General features: G+C 37.4%; 1 protein-coding gene across 1 annotated transcript; it reads right to left on the bottom strand.

Annotated features, from left to right (window-relative positions):
* Positions 1-1,910: 1,910 nt before the first annotated feature.
* Positions 1,911-11,472, bottom strand: ero1a (endoplasmic reticulum oxidoreductase 1 alpha). Its single transcript, XM_080030980.1, has 15 exons — positions 11,281-11,472; positions 10,139-10,258; positions 9,833-9,916; positions 9,702-9,746; positions 9,326-9,402; positions 8,643-8,716; positions 8,188-8,308; positions 7,508-7,569; positions 7,393-7,419; positions 7,200-7,292; positions 6,488-6,734; positions 4,193-4,262; positions 3,604-3,690; positions 3,300-3,436; positions 1,911-2,677 (listed from the first exon to the last, which is right to left on the bottom strand). Exons 1-15 carry the CDS (start codon positions 11,350-11,352, stop codon positions 2,617-2,619), a joined length of 1,377 nt encoding a protein of 458 aa, XP_079887106.1. The 5' UTR covers positions 11,353-11,472; the 3' UTR covers positions 1,911-2,616.
* Positions 11,473-13,605: the final 2,133 nt, after the last annotated feature.

Consider the following 13,605-nt stretch of genomic DNA (forward strand, 5'->3'; position numbering starts at 1 on the left):
TGTCTGCAGGCTTTATGCTGCCTTCCAGGACCGTAGGAAGAACCAAATCTGCTGGCAGTCCCTCCTCACATGAACATTAATGTAAACAAGTCTGATGAACTGAATAGCCTACATAAATAAGCATAGTAAGATTTTAATACAAAAAAAGTATTCCTAATTGTTGATTTTTTTTAACCCTTTCATGCATGAATAATGATATCCTTAGTCCGGATTTTTTTCTCAAGTGATTTTATACTTATTTAGGCATGCAAAGAAAAAAATATAACTTAATTTTTTTTAACACACATTTTTCAGAGTTTTACACATGTCCACTCGGGTGGACTCCATGCGTTTTGACTTCTCAACTTTGCACTTATTTACTTAACAAAACAGTGAAAAAAATGATATATTATCTGAAAACAATTTATATATATTTTCAATGCCTGTTCACATATATTAACATATTCAAATACTTCAATCTAATGCAAAAGCGTGGAATAATTTTTTCAATCCAAATTTTCTATGAAAATAACAGACAACTTTTTCCTTGATTCTCCAATTTCTTTCTTTTTTTTATATGAAAATTGGCATCATAGTGACACCAACTGTTTTACACATAATGGAATAATCTGGAAAAAAAAATACTAATAACATACTAATAACATAAATCAATTGATTTAAAACCAAAAAGTTACAGCAAAGTAAGCTTTTTCAAGCACAACACATATGCAGTCTTCGTATTTATTGAAGTCGGTGCGCATGATGTCCAATTTAGTGGACAGGTGATTAAACATAATTTCCTCCCAATGTAAAATCAATAATTGGACATTTTAACAACTATATGACTCCTAAGATGTTACTTGATGTTGCCATATTTTTTTTACCTGCCAGGCTCTCCTATTTTAGAAGTATTTACAGGATATTCCTGAGCTGCTCAACTTTTCTGCTCCCTGTCGGCCATCTTGGTTTTGACTAATTGTGGCTGCTGCTCTTACAAAGGTTGGCCACTGGTTGGCAATGCATTGGATGACACAAAAGAGTCCACTGTAGTGGCTGATATGCAACTAGGCGATCTACACCCATGCATATTCAAGAAAACAGCATTTGAATAGCTGTCCACATAGTGACTGACCACTATGCATGAAAGGGTTAAACAAAAATTACCCTAACCCTTTTTTATTTATTTTTTTACTATCTTTTGATTGTAAGATACATGGTTTTGTTATAAATACATACAAAATAAACATCCGGACAGTTAAAAATATTCTTGATAGTGGACATTTTAGCATGGCCTATTTTACAAGCCATTAAATTGTTCATTAGACATTCAAAAAAAATTACTTTTCTACAGTACAGTTGTTAAATATAAATATAAAAATTATTTATATTAAAAAAAGAAGAAATAATGTCCTTATCATATTTTCTAGATTCAACAGAGAGCCCAGTGATGATATTTGTCACTTTTGGAAAGTTGGCCAAGAAATGTAATGTGCCTCACTGGAATATAATAATTGACATTTTATTAAAACAGTCACATTTTCTGCTGGCAAGTAACAAAAGCACATAAACAAGTTAATAAATGTCAAGCAACAAGCAAAATATAGAATGTCTTAATCTGAGGGTGTATAAAGGCCCCATTAACCCTAGACCCACTGATAAAACTGGGTTAATGACAGGCACAGGGACACACAGGCACACACAGGCACACACACACACACACACACACACACACACACACACACACACACACACACACACACACACACACACACACACACACACACACACACACACACACACACACACACACACACACACACACACACACACACACACACACACACACACACACACACACACACACACACACACACACACACACACACACACACACACACACACACACACACACACACACACACACACACACACTGGTTAAGGAGGAGGTCATGTTCTTATGACAATGTATGATAGTTATAAATATTTTTTTTTCACTTTTATTAATTTATTTCCCATACAGTTCTTCACATTGACACATTTCATGTGTTTTGTTTTTTACAGTAAATTAAGATTTTCAAAATGCAATTACATTTAGCAGTAGAAATCTGTTTTCTTTACAAACTGCGCCACCCTCAGGACATAATCAAAAAAGCACTGTGCAACTGGAAACTGCACTGTAATGTGTGCAATGTGCAAACCCTACCTCCCTTATACAAAAAGCACTTTTGATAGTAGATACTCTAAACCACAATCGTAATAATCATAGACTGTGTGGACGTAGCCACGTGACCTGTTGGTTTTTAACAGAGTTTAATGGTAATAACAGGCACCTGGAAAAAGGAGTGTGCAATTTTTTTTAAAGACTTAATTCCTTTCAGTCAAAATAAACTGAAGAGTCTCTGTCTGTTCAACTAATAACAGCAGGGTCCCATTCTTCAGACATGGATAAGTGCATTATCCAGATCATGACATGGATGATTTGAAATTAGTCTGTATGTTTTGGTACTTTGAAGATGGTATTAAACCTCATCTGGAAGTTTTTTCATAACACATCGTTAACCTCTCAGAGGAATATGACTTTTAACAGTGATATTTCAGCAGGACTAAAGCACAGGAGTGCACCTCCTTCCAACATGGTCATTGCTCCTCTGCTAGCAGCGATCGGAAGTTTTTCAACTCTCTGATGCTTGTGGAAATCCTGTGTAGTACAGAGAAATGAGGATTAGAATTCTTTTGTATTTGTAAGCTTTGGTAAGCTTTGGCTTTTTTGTTTAATATTACATTAGTATGCATTAATATATATATACACACACACACACACACACACACACACACACACACACACACACACACAGGTATATATATATACTGTATGTATTTCATTTTTCATTTAACTTTTATTTATCCTTGAGACCAATTGAAGGGTGACCCTCATTTACAATGACGTTGAGTTACTGTATATATATATATATATATATATATATATATATATATATATATATATATATATATATATGTATTGTACTATACTATATATACTTCTGAAATGGGCCATACTGCATTATGAGTAGTTTTAAATTTGGTATTTTGACGCTAATACTTTTGTACTTATTTTGTACTGCAAGAGTATTTCTACTGTACCTCTTTACTATGCTGAACACATTAACCAACCACATGTTCACCTTATAAATATTTAAATCATTTTCCAATAGTAAAAGTGATACTAGATGGACACATCCATCCATTGCTGGTGCAATAAGTGCAACTTTTTGTATGTTGAGTGCGTGTGTATATGAGTTTCTTTGAAAGCAAAATCTCACCGTCCAAAGGCGTTGAACAGGGAGACGATCTCCTGTCTGCTGAGCTGGAAGGCGGGTCGCTGGTGGCTGGACGTTGGCAGAGCCTCGATCTGTCGCTCTGAAAACAAAATCTTCAGCGATGTTCCCAAACCCTGAGTCTGATGACGAGAGTCAGGGGCAGAAAATCACAATGCAATTCTACTAAACCTTCTATATGCATATAATGGTTCCATGATCATCATTCAGCATTAACCACACACATCAAGTCATATCATTTCCCCATGCTTAAATTCATAAATAGAACTGTAGTCAAAATTGTTCTTGCCTGCACTTTCCCCCACAGTCGACATTTGAAGCAGCCCACACAGTCCATGATCCTGGAGATGTTGAGGAAGGCCAGTCTGACGTCCTCCTGATGGCAACACACACACACACACACACACACACACACACACACACACACACACACACACATACACATACACATACACATACACATACACACACGCACACACGCACACGCACACGCACACGCACGTTTCACTTTGACGAAAGAAAGAAAACTGAGGCTGGGCTGCACTTTGTCACTTTACCCTTTTTCTTGATCAATATCATCTTATCTGTGTTACATTAAAGTTAAACTCAAATTCTTTCCATGATTCACTGCTACTTGAGTCAATTTTCAAAAACAGTTTGAATAAAATGTGTGAAGTTATGAAGTCGTATTTTATATTAACAGAACCAAGCAAGGAAGATATATCCCTCAACTCTTTAGCGAATGTTGTGATTAAAATAATTATATCTACTAAGACTTGTGGATGGGATTATTGGTTTATTAAGAGCTTAAACATGGTTGTCATGTCATGTCCACTAAGGCCTTCTGTCCTTCTCAAAGTTTTCAATCGGCAGCTGACCTTCAGTAAGGCTGCTTCCTTTTCATTCCCAGCAAACAGAGACGTCTCGTTAAAGTGCAGAGGGAAAGACCTGAGAGGGAAGAAATATGACATCATCAAAAGAAACCTTCAAATGACAAGTGGAAAAATGTAAATGTCATTGGATGTAACCTATGGTAAGAAAATGATCTGTGGAACAAGGACTTAACAGGAAACTATAACTAAAATGAAACGCTGTTGCAAAGAAAGAGAGAAATAACTATTGCACTGAAAAGAGAATATAGTAAAATATAAAAGATGTGATATATAAAACTAGTGGGACAAAAATGTAAAAATTATTTTAGCTAGTTATTTACAGTATCTCACAAAAGTGAGTACACCCCTAACATTTCTTCAAATATTTCATTATATCTTTCCATGCGACAACACTGAATAAATGACACTTTGATACAATGTCAAGTAGTCAGTGTACAGCTTGTAAATTTACTGTCCCCTCAAAATAACTCGACACACAGCCATTAATGTCTAAACTGTTGGCAACAAAAATGAGTACACCCCTAAGAAAAAATGTCCAAATTGGGCCCAAAGTGTCAATATTTTGTTTTGCCATCATTATTTTCTAGCACTGCCTTAACCCTCTTGGGCATGTAGTTCACTAGAGCTTCACAGGTTGCAACTGGAACCCTCTTCTACCCATTCATGACGACATCAAGGAGCTGGTGGATATTAGAGTCCTTGCGCTCCTCCATCTCCCGTTTGAGGATGCCCCAAAGATGCTCAATAGGGTTTAAGACTGGAGACATGCTTGGCCAGTCCATAACCTTTACCCTCAGCTTCTTTAGCAAGCCAGTGGTCGTTCGGAGGGGTGTTTGGGGTCGTTATCATGTTGCAGTACTGCCCTGCGGCCCAGTTTATGAAGGGAGGGGATCATGCTCTGCTTCAGTATGTCACAGTACATGTTAGAATTCAATGAACTGTAGATCCCCAGTGCTGGCAGCACTCATGCAGCCCCAGACCATGACACTCCAACCACCATGCTTGACTCTAGGCAAGACACACTTGTCTTTGTACTCCTCACCTGGTTGCCGCTCCACACTCTTAACACCATCTGAACCAAATACATTTATTTTGGTCTCATCAGACCACAGGACATGGTTGCAGTAATCCATGTCCGTAGTCTGTTTGTCTTCAGCAAACTTTTTGTGGGGTTTCTTGTGCATCATCTTTAGAATAGGTTTTCTTCTGGGATGACAGCCATGCAGACCAGTATGATGCAGAGTGTGGCGTATGGTCTGAGCACTGACAGGTTGACCCCCCACCCCTTCAAGCCCTTCAGCAATGCTGGCAGCACTCATACGTCTATTTTCCAAAGCCAACCTCTGTGTACGACGCTGACCACGTGCACTCAACCTTCATAAACTGGGCCGCAGGGTGGTATTGCAACATGATAACGACCCCAAACACACCTCCAAGATGACCAGTGGCTTGCTGAAAAAGCTGAGGGTAAAGGTTATGGCCTGGCCAAGCCTGTCTCCAGACCTAAACCCTATTGAGCATCTTTGGGGCATCCTCAAACAGAAGGTGGAGGAGCGCAAGGTCTTTAATATCCACCAGCTCTGTGATGCTGTCATAAATGGGTGGAAGAGGGTTCCAGTTGCAACCTGTGAAGCTCTAGTGAACTACATGCCCAAGAGGGTTAAGGCAGTGCTGGAAAATAATGGTGGCCACACAAAATATTTACACTTTGGGCCCAATTTGTAAATTTTTTCTAAGGGGTGTACTCACTTTTGTTGCCAAAAGTTTAGACATTAATGGCTGTGTGTCGAGTTATTTTGAGGGGACAGTAAATTTACACTGTTATACAAGCTGTACACTGACTACTTTACATTGTATCAAAGTGTCATTTATTCAGTGTTGTCCCATGGAAAGATATAAAGAAAAATGTGAAGAAATGTGAGGGGTGTACTCACTTTTGTGAGATACTGTATGTGTGAAAATTAAAGTGAAAAAAGTAATAATAGCATACATGAACAAAATATCTATTTGTTTTATATATTGCTGACTGTACTTGAAAATAAAATTAAAGAACAGCATGAATAAAAAATAAAATTAAACACTAAGATTGCCTGAATATTATTTATTTATTTACATTATTTGGGCTTTTCAAGGCTTTATTGATAGTGCAGAGAGACAGAAATCTAATGGGGCAGAGAGGGGAATGACATGCAGAAAGCTGACCACGGTTCGGATTCAAATTTGTTATATTTAGAGCTTGTGAGAACCCATTCTGACGTGAGTGTCCTGCCTGAGACTGACCTAGCCAGCTGCAGTATGTTTATCAGCAGCTCTTTGTGTCTCTGGTCCTCCTCTGGTCGGCCTGTGTACAGCCTGAAGGACGGCTGCTGGAAGAAGGGCAGCGCTTTGGCCAGCGCACGTAGCTCTATCAGGTACAGGAAGTAGAGGTTACGCAGCCTCTTGGGCCCCTCGCCTGATGTCAGCTCCCAATCGAAACGCTGCCTGAACTCTGACACGTTGTGGCCCCACTTCTGCTGGAACAAGCCATCTGAAAGTACAAAAGGGGTTAACAGAGACACTGCAGGTGAAAAGGGGAAAATATTTCATTTACAGATATGAATCATGAAAATATGCCAGTTGATTAATTACTTTAAAACAATTATTTTTTGTATCACAATTTTTTTCGTACATGTTCGAATAAATGTGCAAATTTGGCAATATCTAACTTGTTATGTGTACGTTTGCATCTTGTTGAGATAATGGCCGTTAAAGATGGTTGTATGGGAGAAATAGACAGATGCAAACAGACAAGGTTTGGTGAAATAAACATTACACTAGTATGAAAGAAAACATGTTATGTAAGCAATATAGCCAAGAATCTTAACATGAACCTGTGCTTGAAAAAAACAATGTTTTTGCCTGACGTGTCTCGCCTTAATAAAAATTTGGACTCTCCACTCGAGCGTAAATGTTGCTTTATGAGTCAGTTTGTGCCAGTGCTGGCGTGTCTCACCATCCATCAGGTATCGGGCGCTCAGGTGTATGTTGATACTGGAGTGGAGGCCGGAGATGAGCCGGTAGAAAGCTCTCTTCTCCACACACTGACCTGAGAGAGACAAACAGACACAATAAATTAATAAAAATTTCCAAAATAGCATTTCTGTCTGTCCTCAATCAACCATTATCTTAAGATATTGTAGGCTTACCTTCCAGCCAGCTATAGAAGATCTTAGCTGTAACAGATAAACCCATTGTTGTCAGTTAGCAGAGGAAACTCTCAGTCCATAAGTATTGAGCGATGTCAAAGTAAAGAGCTCTCACCTTCAGTTCCTGAGCTGCTCTGGAATGAGTTGGGTTTAAGTGGAAGCTTTATAGTGTATGGCCTGTGGGCAGGAAGTGAAAAGTGGTGACTCATCATTTATGAAGTCCTACATTTCTCAGATTGGATTAGACATGTAAGCAGTAGTGTACAGGGCTTCTGAGCTGAGTTAGGTTGTCAGGTTATTAATATTTTTTCTCCTGGCTTAACCACACACACACTTTGGCTTAAAGCCATGGTGGCACAGTGGATCCAAGGATGGTGATCTGGTCTGTGCAACACTGATGTAAACATTTGAACAACTATTGGGCTGATAGCCATGTAATGTTGTACATTCCCAGTGAATAAATCTTAATGTTTTTTGAGATTCCTTTCAACATTTCAGTATGCCAGATGCTTTTGTTCATGACCAGAAATCTGCAGAACTAATTACATTTAGACCCGCCTCAGCTGTGCCTGAAACCACGGAAACTATGGTTGCAAGGATCAGTGAATTGTTTTTTTTATTTTGATCAAGGCAATGAATGCAGATTAAAGAGTTGTTATTTCTCTGCCTGTATGGCTTCTTCTAGCACTTATTCTGACAGCGTGTTGCAGCATGTCTCGTGTTTCAAGGTAAAAGGTTTATATAAAGATAGTGGTATCCACTAATCTGCAAGTGTTTTATATTGTGAGTGTTTACTTGAAGCAGTTCTCCTCATAGATGCTGTTCCAGATCTGCCAGGCCTCTGGTCCTTTGTAGCCCGTGTAGCGCTCCGGGTTTAGCAGCAGATCCACATGCTCCGAGTCCGGTGACTCTTCGTCTGGAAAATGTCGTTTGTACAAAATTAAAATGAATAAAATTGTGTTACCCAAAATATTAGGCATTTTTACTATCAAATCCCACAGAAAATAGGCTATTTTCTTTAAAAATACATTTATATTGGATAAACTTTCCCAAACTGGTATTCTGATTAAAAATCAAAACCAAACATAGAAGATTTATTTTGGGAATGAGGGTGCCATGTGTCAATCAACATAATAAGGTTTTACTTTGCTTGTATAACTGTGAAGTGGCGAAGTGATAGCAATCAATAGACATATAAGTGCTTTATTCATTCAGTCAATCATTTCCTCTGCTGATAGATTAGATTTTACCATCAACCACGCAGAAACGCTCTGACTCGTCATCATGTTTGCTCCAGTTGAGCAGAGCCTCTTTGGTTTTGTCACTGGAAATAAAAAACAGAGCAAAAGAAAAGTGTGCACCACTAAGTGCAAAGGTCACACAAGGAAAACAGTCAGTGTAAAAATCGTCTGCGACTCAGTTGTTTTGTGTTCACAGCTGAGTCCGATCTGATTCCAGCTGCAAGTAAAAACATCCTTTTAAGTTGCTGGGCCTGGGAACTATAATGAATAACACATGAACCTTATATGACCCTGTATTTTAATGAATTATTTTAAAGTATTCATGTGTATATTGCAGTGGTGGAAAGATAAGGAAAAATATTTACTTACACTAATTACTCAACTCTATTCAATTGATAACTTTTGTTACTATGTTACTGTTGTAAACTGTTGTTACTAGTACATTGCAGAGAATTATTTTACGTATGTATTTCATTCTAAAATTGGTTATACTGCTGCATGAATTTATTTACTTTTTTCTTTTCTTTTTTACTTTTGGAAGGCAGAACTTTTCTTGTAACAGAATATGTTTTACACTTCAGTGTTGCTCATTTTAATTAAGTGAAAGATCTGAGTTCTTATTCCACCACTGCTGTAATGACTTTAATGTTTGCATACAGTGACCTTGCGTTATGTTGTTTGACAAGACTCACCTTAAAAAGCCATCTACAGCTCCAAGATGCTCCGCCTGCTCACACTCAGACTGCTGCTCGTTTGCTTCCGCTGAATACTGAACACACACACATTAAAATGTATAATTCCATATTACGAATTTTCACTCACGAGAGATATGTGTGCACTAGGGCCACATTTATATCTCTACCTATGATCCCTACATTATTCATAACAAGCCCAACATCTGCATGTCACAAACACCAAATGTGTTGAAGAACCTCCTAAATAAGCCATTAGGACATCTTTCTTCAACTACTTAGTAACACAGAAGTAAAAGAGAGTCCACATCAGTTGGTTTTTGAGACCCAAATCAGCCATTTTTGTTTTGCCTCAAGCTTACCCTGATGGACTCACCTTGTTGTGGGGGGACGATGATCGGATCCCCTCTGGCACCTCGTTCTATGAGCAGACAGAGTTTGAGTCAGTGTGATTGGAATACATGAGGCTGGTTTGTTTACAGGAGGTAGATGAGCGGAGGAACTCACAGGAGAACAGGGCTTCACAGCACAATCCCTCAGACCACAGTGACTGCTGGACGTCCAGAACGGACAGGGCTTATTCAGGTTCACCTGCAAAAGTTCCAAAACTATATTAGTAATAATAATAAAATAACAATTGAATAATATTCCTGGTTAAATAAAGGTTAATAAAATGTAAAAAAGAACAACGGTTAAACTGTGTGTGTGTGTGTGTGTGTGTGTGTGTGTGTGTGTGTGTGTGTGTGTGTGTGTGTGTGTGTGTGTGTGTGTGTGTGTGTCTGTTTTACTGTGTTGCCCCTCAATTCATCTCACCTTGTAAAACCTGAAGTAGTCAGACTCCAGAAGAGTTTGAAGTTTGGGGAAAAGCTTGTCGTTGTTAAAGCCATCGATGGTCTCCACGTCACAGGTACAGTCATCCAGGTCACCAGTAACCTTTGTTAGATGCAAAACCCAAACAGCTGCTTATGCTTAGGAAGATTTACTCATGTAAGGTAAAGTTTCTCCCTCTTTCATAGTACTTTGTCCATTTAAATGCAGTTTTATACTAAACTACACATCTCAGACTCAAGGCAGCTTTATTTCTGCTAAAAGTTACTTTTTTTTTTTACAGTTTATTTTCTTACTAATTTTGTCTTATTTATTTATTTCACTTCTGTTTATGTGAGGGAGGGGTGTATGTATTGTATGTAAGACTGCAACTAACGATTATTTTGTTAATCGAGTGATTTGTCAATTGTTTCTCGATTAATTGATTATTGGTTGATCATTGAAATGGTCGCCAACCATTTTGATAATCGATTGGTCGTTTTGAGATTTATTTTTGTTTTTAGTAGACAATGTCCAATGTCCATGTGTTTATTTAGTCTGTCTTTTGTTTTTGTTTGTTTTATGTTTGTATGTAAAAAAAAATGCAAGAAAATCATCAAAATAAAAGTTTTAAAAAAAAAGTTACTTTTTACAAATGTACAGTTTTTCATCCTCTTCCTGCCTAGGGAAACCATTTATCTCCAGATGTCTGTGATAAACTGAAGGATGACGTTGTGTTCCCTTTATATTATTAAACTACGATTTATATGATTAAACTACCCGACCAAACAGTATAATTCAAATGTACTCAAGGATAAACATCTATGATTGTAAAATGCAACATCAATGCACATCCATACAGCAGGAATACAAATGCAGAAACAAGTAAAACACTGACAGATAGGCTACCATTTTACTGCACTATTAGTGTTTTTACTTTAATTCTCAAGGTACATTTTGTTGATAATATTATCATACAATTCAGGTTTTGAATGCAGGAGTTGTAGCCTACTTGTAGTGGACTATTTTTTACAGTGTGGTATTTGTAGGCTACTTTTACAGCTTCCACGCCCCGCAGCATATTAGATAAAGCTAAATAAATACAAAGAGGATGTTTATTTTGGTGTCAGTCAGTGACAGTGGCTCACCTGACAGAAGCACCTGCTGTCTGCGGACCTAGACGCCTGGAGGAGGAGGAACAGGAAGACCACCAGCTTCATTACGACCTCGCTCGACACTTTTCACGATCCTTGATGCTTGAAAACTGTAGCGCACTTTATATCCTACGTCTGGCTGTACGTATCTGATGAAACGCACTTCTCCAGTAGGTAATAGGAGAGGCTGCGTGGTGGAGGCGGTTTAGAGTAGTGGTTGCTTCCTGATACTTGCTTCCTGTCAATCCGCTACGTGCGTGTACTACGTGACTGGTCGATCGCAGCTTTACAGTGACTCAGATCTCGTCATCTCTTACAGTGAAGTCACTCAGTTTTCAACAGATAACCCATTGCCCCAACAATCTTAGTTTAGCTTTTTTTTCTCTATCTTAAACTTGAAGTGCATTGTTGTTGTTGTTGCCCTGTTCGCTCGTAAAACAATCCGACTAAAACCTTCACTATGTCCAACATATCTCCACTGGCATTAATAGCCTACCTTCGCCATTCAGTGGACTATAGAAGACTTTGGTAGAATGTATTCATTGAAGAAATACCCATAACTATATCTTAGAATGTAAATGTAAATGTGTATTGTTTTATCCAAACGGATGTTATTATATATAGGCCTATATATTTTTTTAATGAATAGCATTTTCTTGACAAAAATATCCACAAACACGTCGACAATTTTTTGTCAATTTTCTTCTGTTTTAAGATAATTGAAATGTGATTTGTTCAAGGCAGATCAGTTATACATTAGGTTCATTCTATGTGATGTAAAAATTAGCCCACACAGTGGAGCTAAAGGGCCTTCACACTTAAAGGGACATTCCGCTCAAATTAAAGTTTTCTAGGGAGTGTGTCGTCCAGGTTTAGCATGGTACCAGACCATCTTACTTTATTTCATTTGTACTGAAAATTAAGCGGAAGTAGGTAGGCGGGCGGTGCCAGGCTAGTCCAGGTTTATGAAAACAAACAAATATAAATCGGTATTTAAAAAAAATAAAATATATGATTTTTAGTTTTCCTATTTATTTATTTTTGCATAAATTGGCTTTTTTAAATACCTGCATTGGACTTAATTTAACATCACATTTAAAATATTTAAATATAAACATATAAGAAATTATTCATAGCATTATTGACAGTAGCCTACTGAACAGTGAAAGATAAAAATAAATCTAAATAAATAAATATTTCCAATGTAAACAATAGGGGAGACCGGGGGCAACTGTAACTGGGGGCAATTGTAACACATCAAATTGCACCAATAAGAAATAAAGTAGATACACAACATTTATTTTGCACATGTATTTTGATGATGTCTCTCTGCATAACAACGGGAAAATTGATATTCCCTTTTAAAAATATTTTTTCAGAAAAAACACGTTTCTGAGGTACGAAAGGAATCTACAGTATTTTTCTCATACAGTCTTAACATTTTATTTCAATTAAATTAATTCTGTTTTGTTTTGATGACATTACTATTGTGTAAGATATGACTAATTTGTAAAACATTAGCTCCATTGTTTCTAGCCACCAGGGTAGTTTGTGTTAAGTTGTTATAGCAATTGTACACTGTGTTACAATTGCCCCCAACCCTATAAATGCTATACATTAAAATACAAAAATATATATACAGTCATATGAAAAAGTTTGGGAACCCCTCTCAGCCGGCATTATAATTGACTCTGCTTTCACACAAAAAAGATAAAAGTGGTATGTCTTTAATTTACCAGGAACAGCTAAGTGCTGGGATGTTTTCCAAACAAAGATTTTTTGAAAAGCAGTATTTAGTTTTATGAAATTAAATAAAATGTGAAAAACTGGCTGTGCAAAAATATGGGAACCCTTGTGGTCTTGCTGATTTTAATGCATGTAACAGCATGTAAAACTGAGGACTTTAAACACAAAATTGGTTGGATTATGTTGTTAAGCCTTGAACCTCATATAAAGGTCTGTTTAATCATGATACAAGGTATTTTAGGTGCCTAAATGCAAGTTCTACTTCTCTTTGACTCTCTGCAGAAGTGAGACAGACTGCGATCATCAAAACAGCTCCCAAAAGATCTTAAAAACAAAGATTATTCATTGTCATGGTTTAGGGGAAGGCTACAAGAAGCTTTCCCAAAGGTTTCAATTGTCACCATGACAATGAACAATCTTTGTTTTTCAGATCTTTTGGGAGCTGTTTTGATGATCCCATTCTGTCTCACTTCAGCAGAGAGTCAAAGAGAAGTGCAACTTGCATTTAGGCACCTAAAATACATTTTCTCATGATTAAACAGACATTTCTATGAGGTTCAAGGCTTAACAACA

The sequence above is a fragment of the Ammodytes marinus genome, assembly GCF_949987685.1.
Source record: "Ammodytes marinus genome assembly, chromosome: 1".
In the NCBI taxonomy this organism is placed as follows: Eukaryota; Metazoa; Chordata; class Actinopteri; order Uranoscopiformes; family Ammodytidae; genus Ammodytes; species Ammodytes marinus.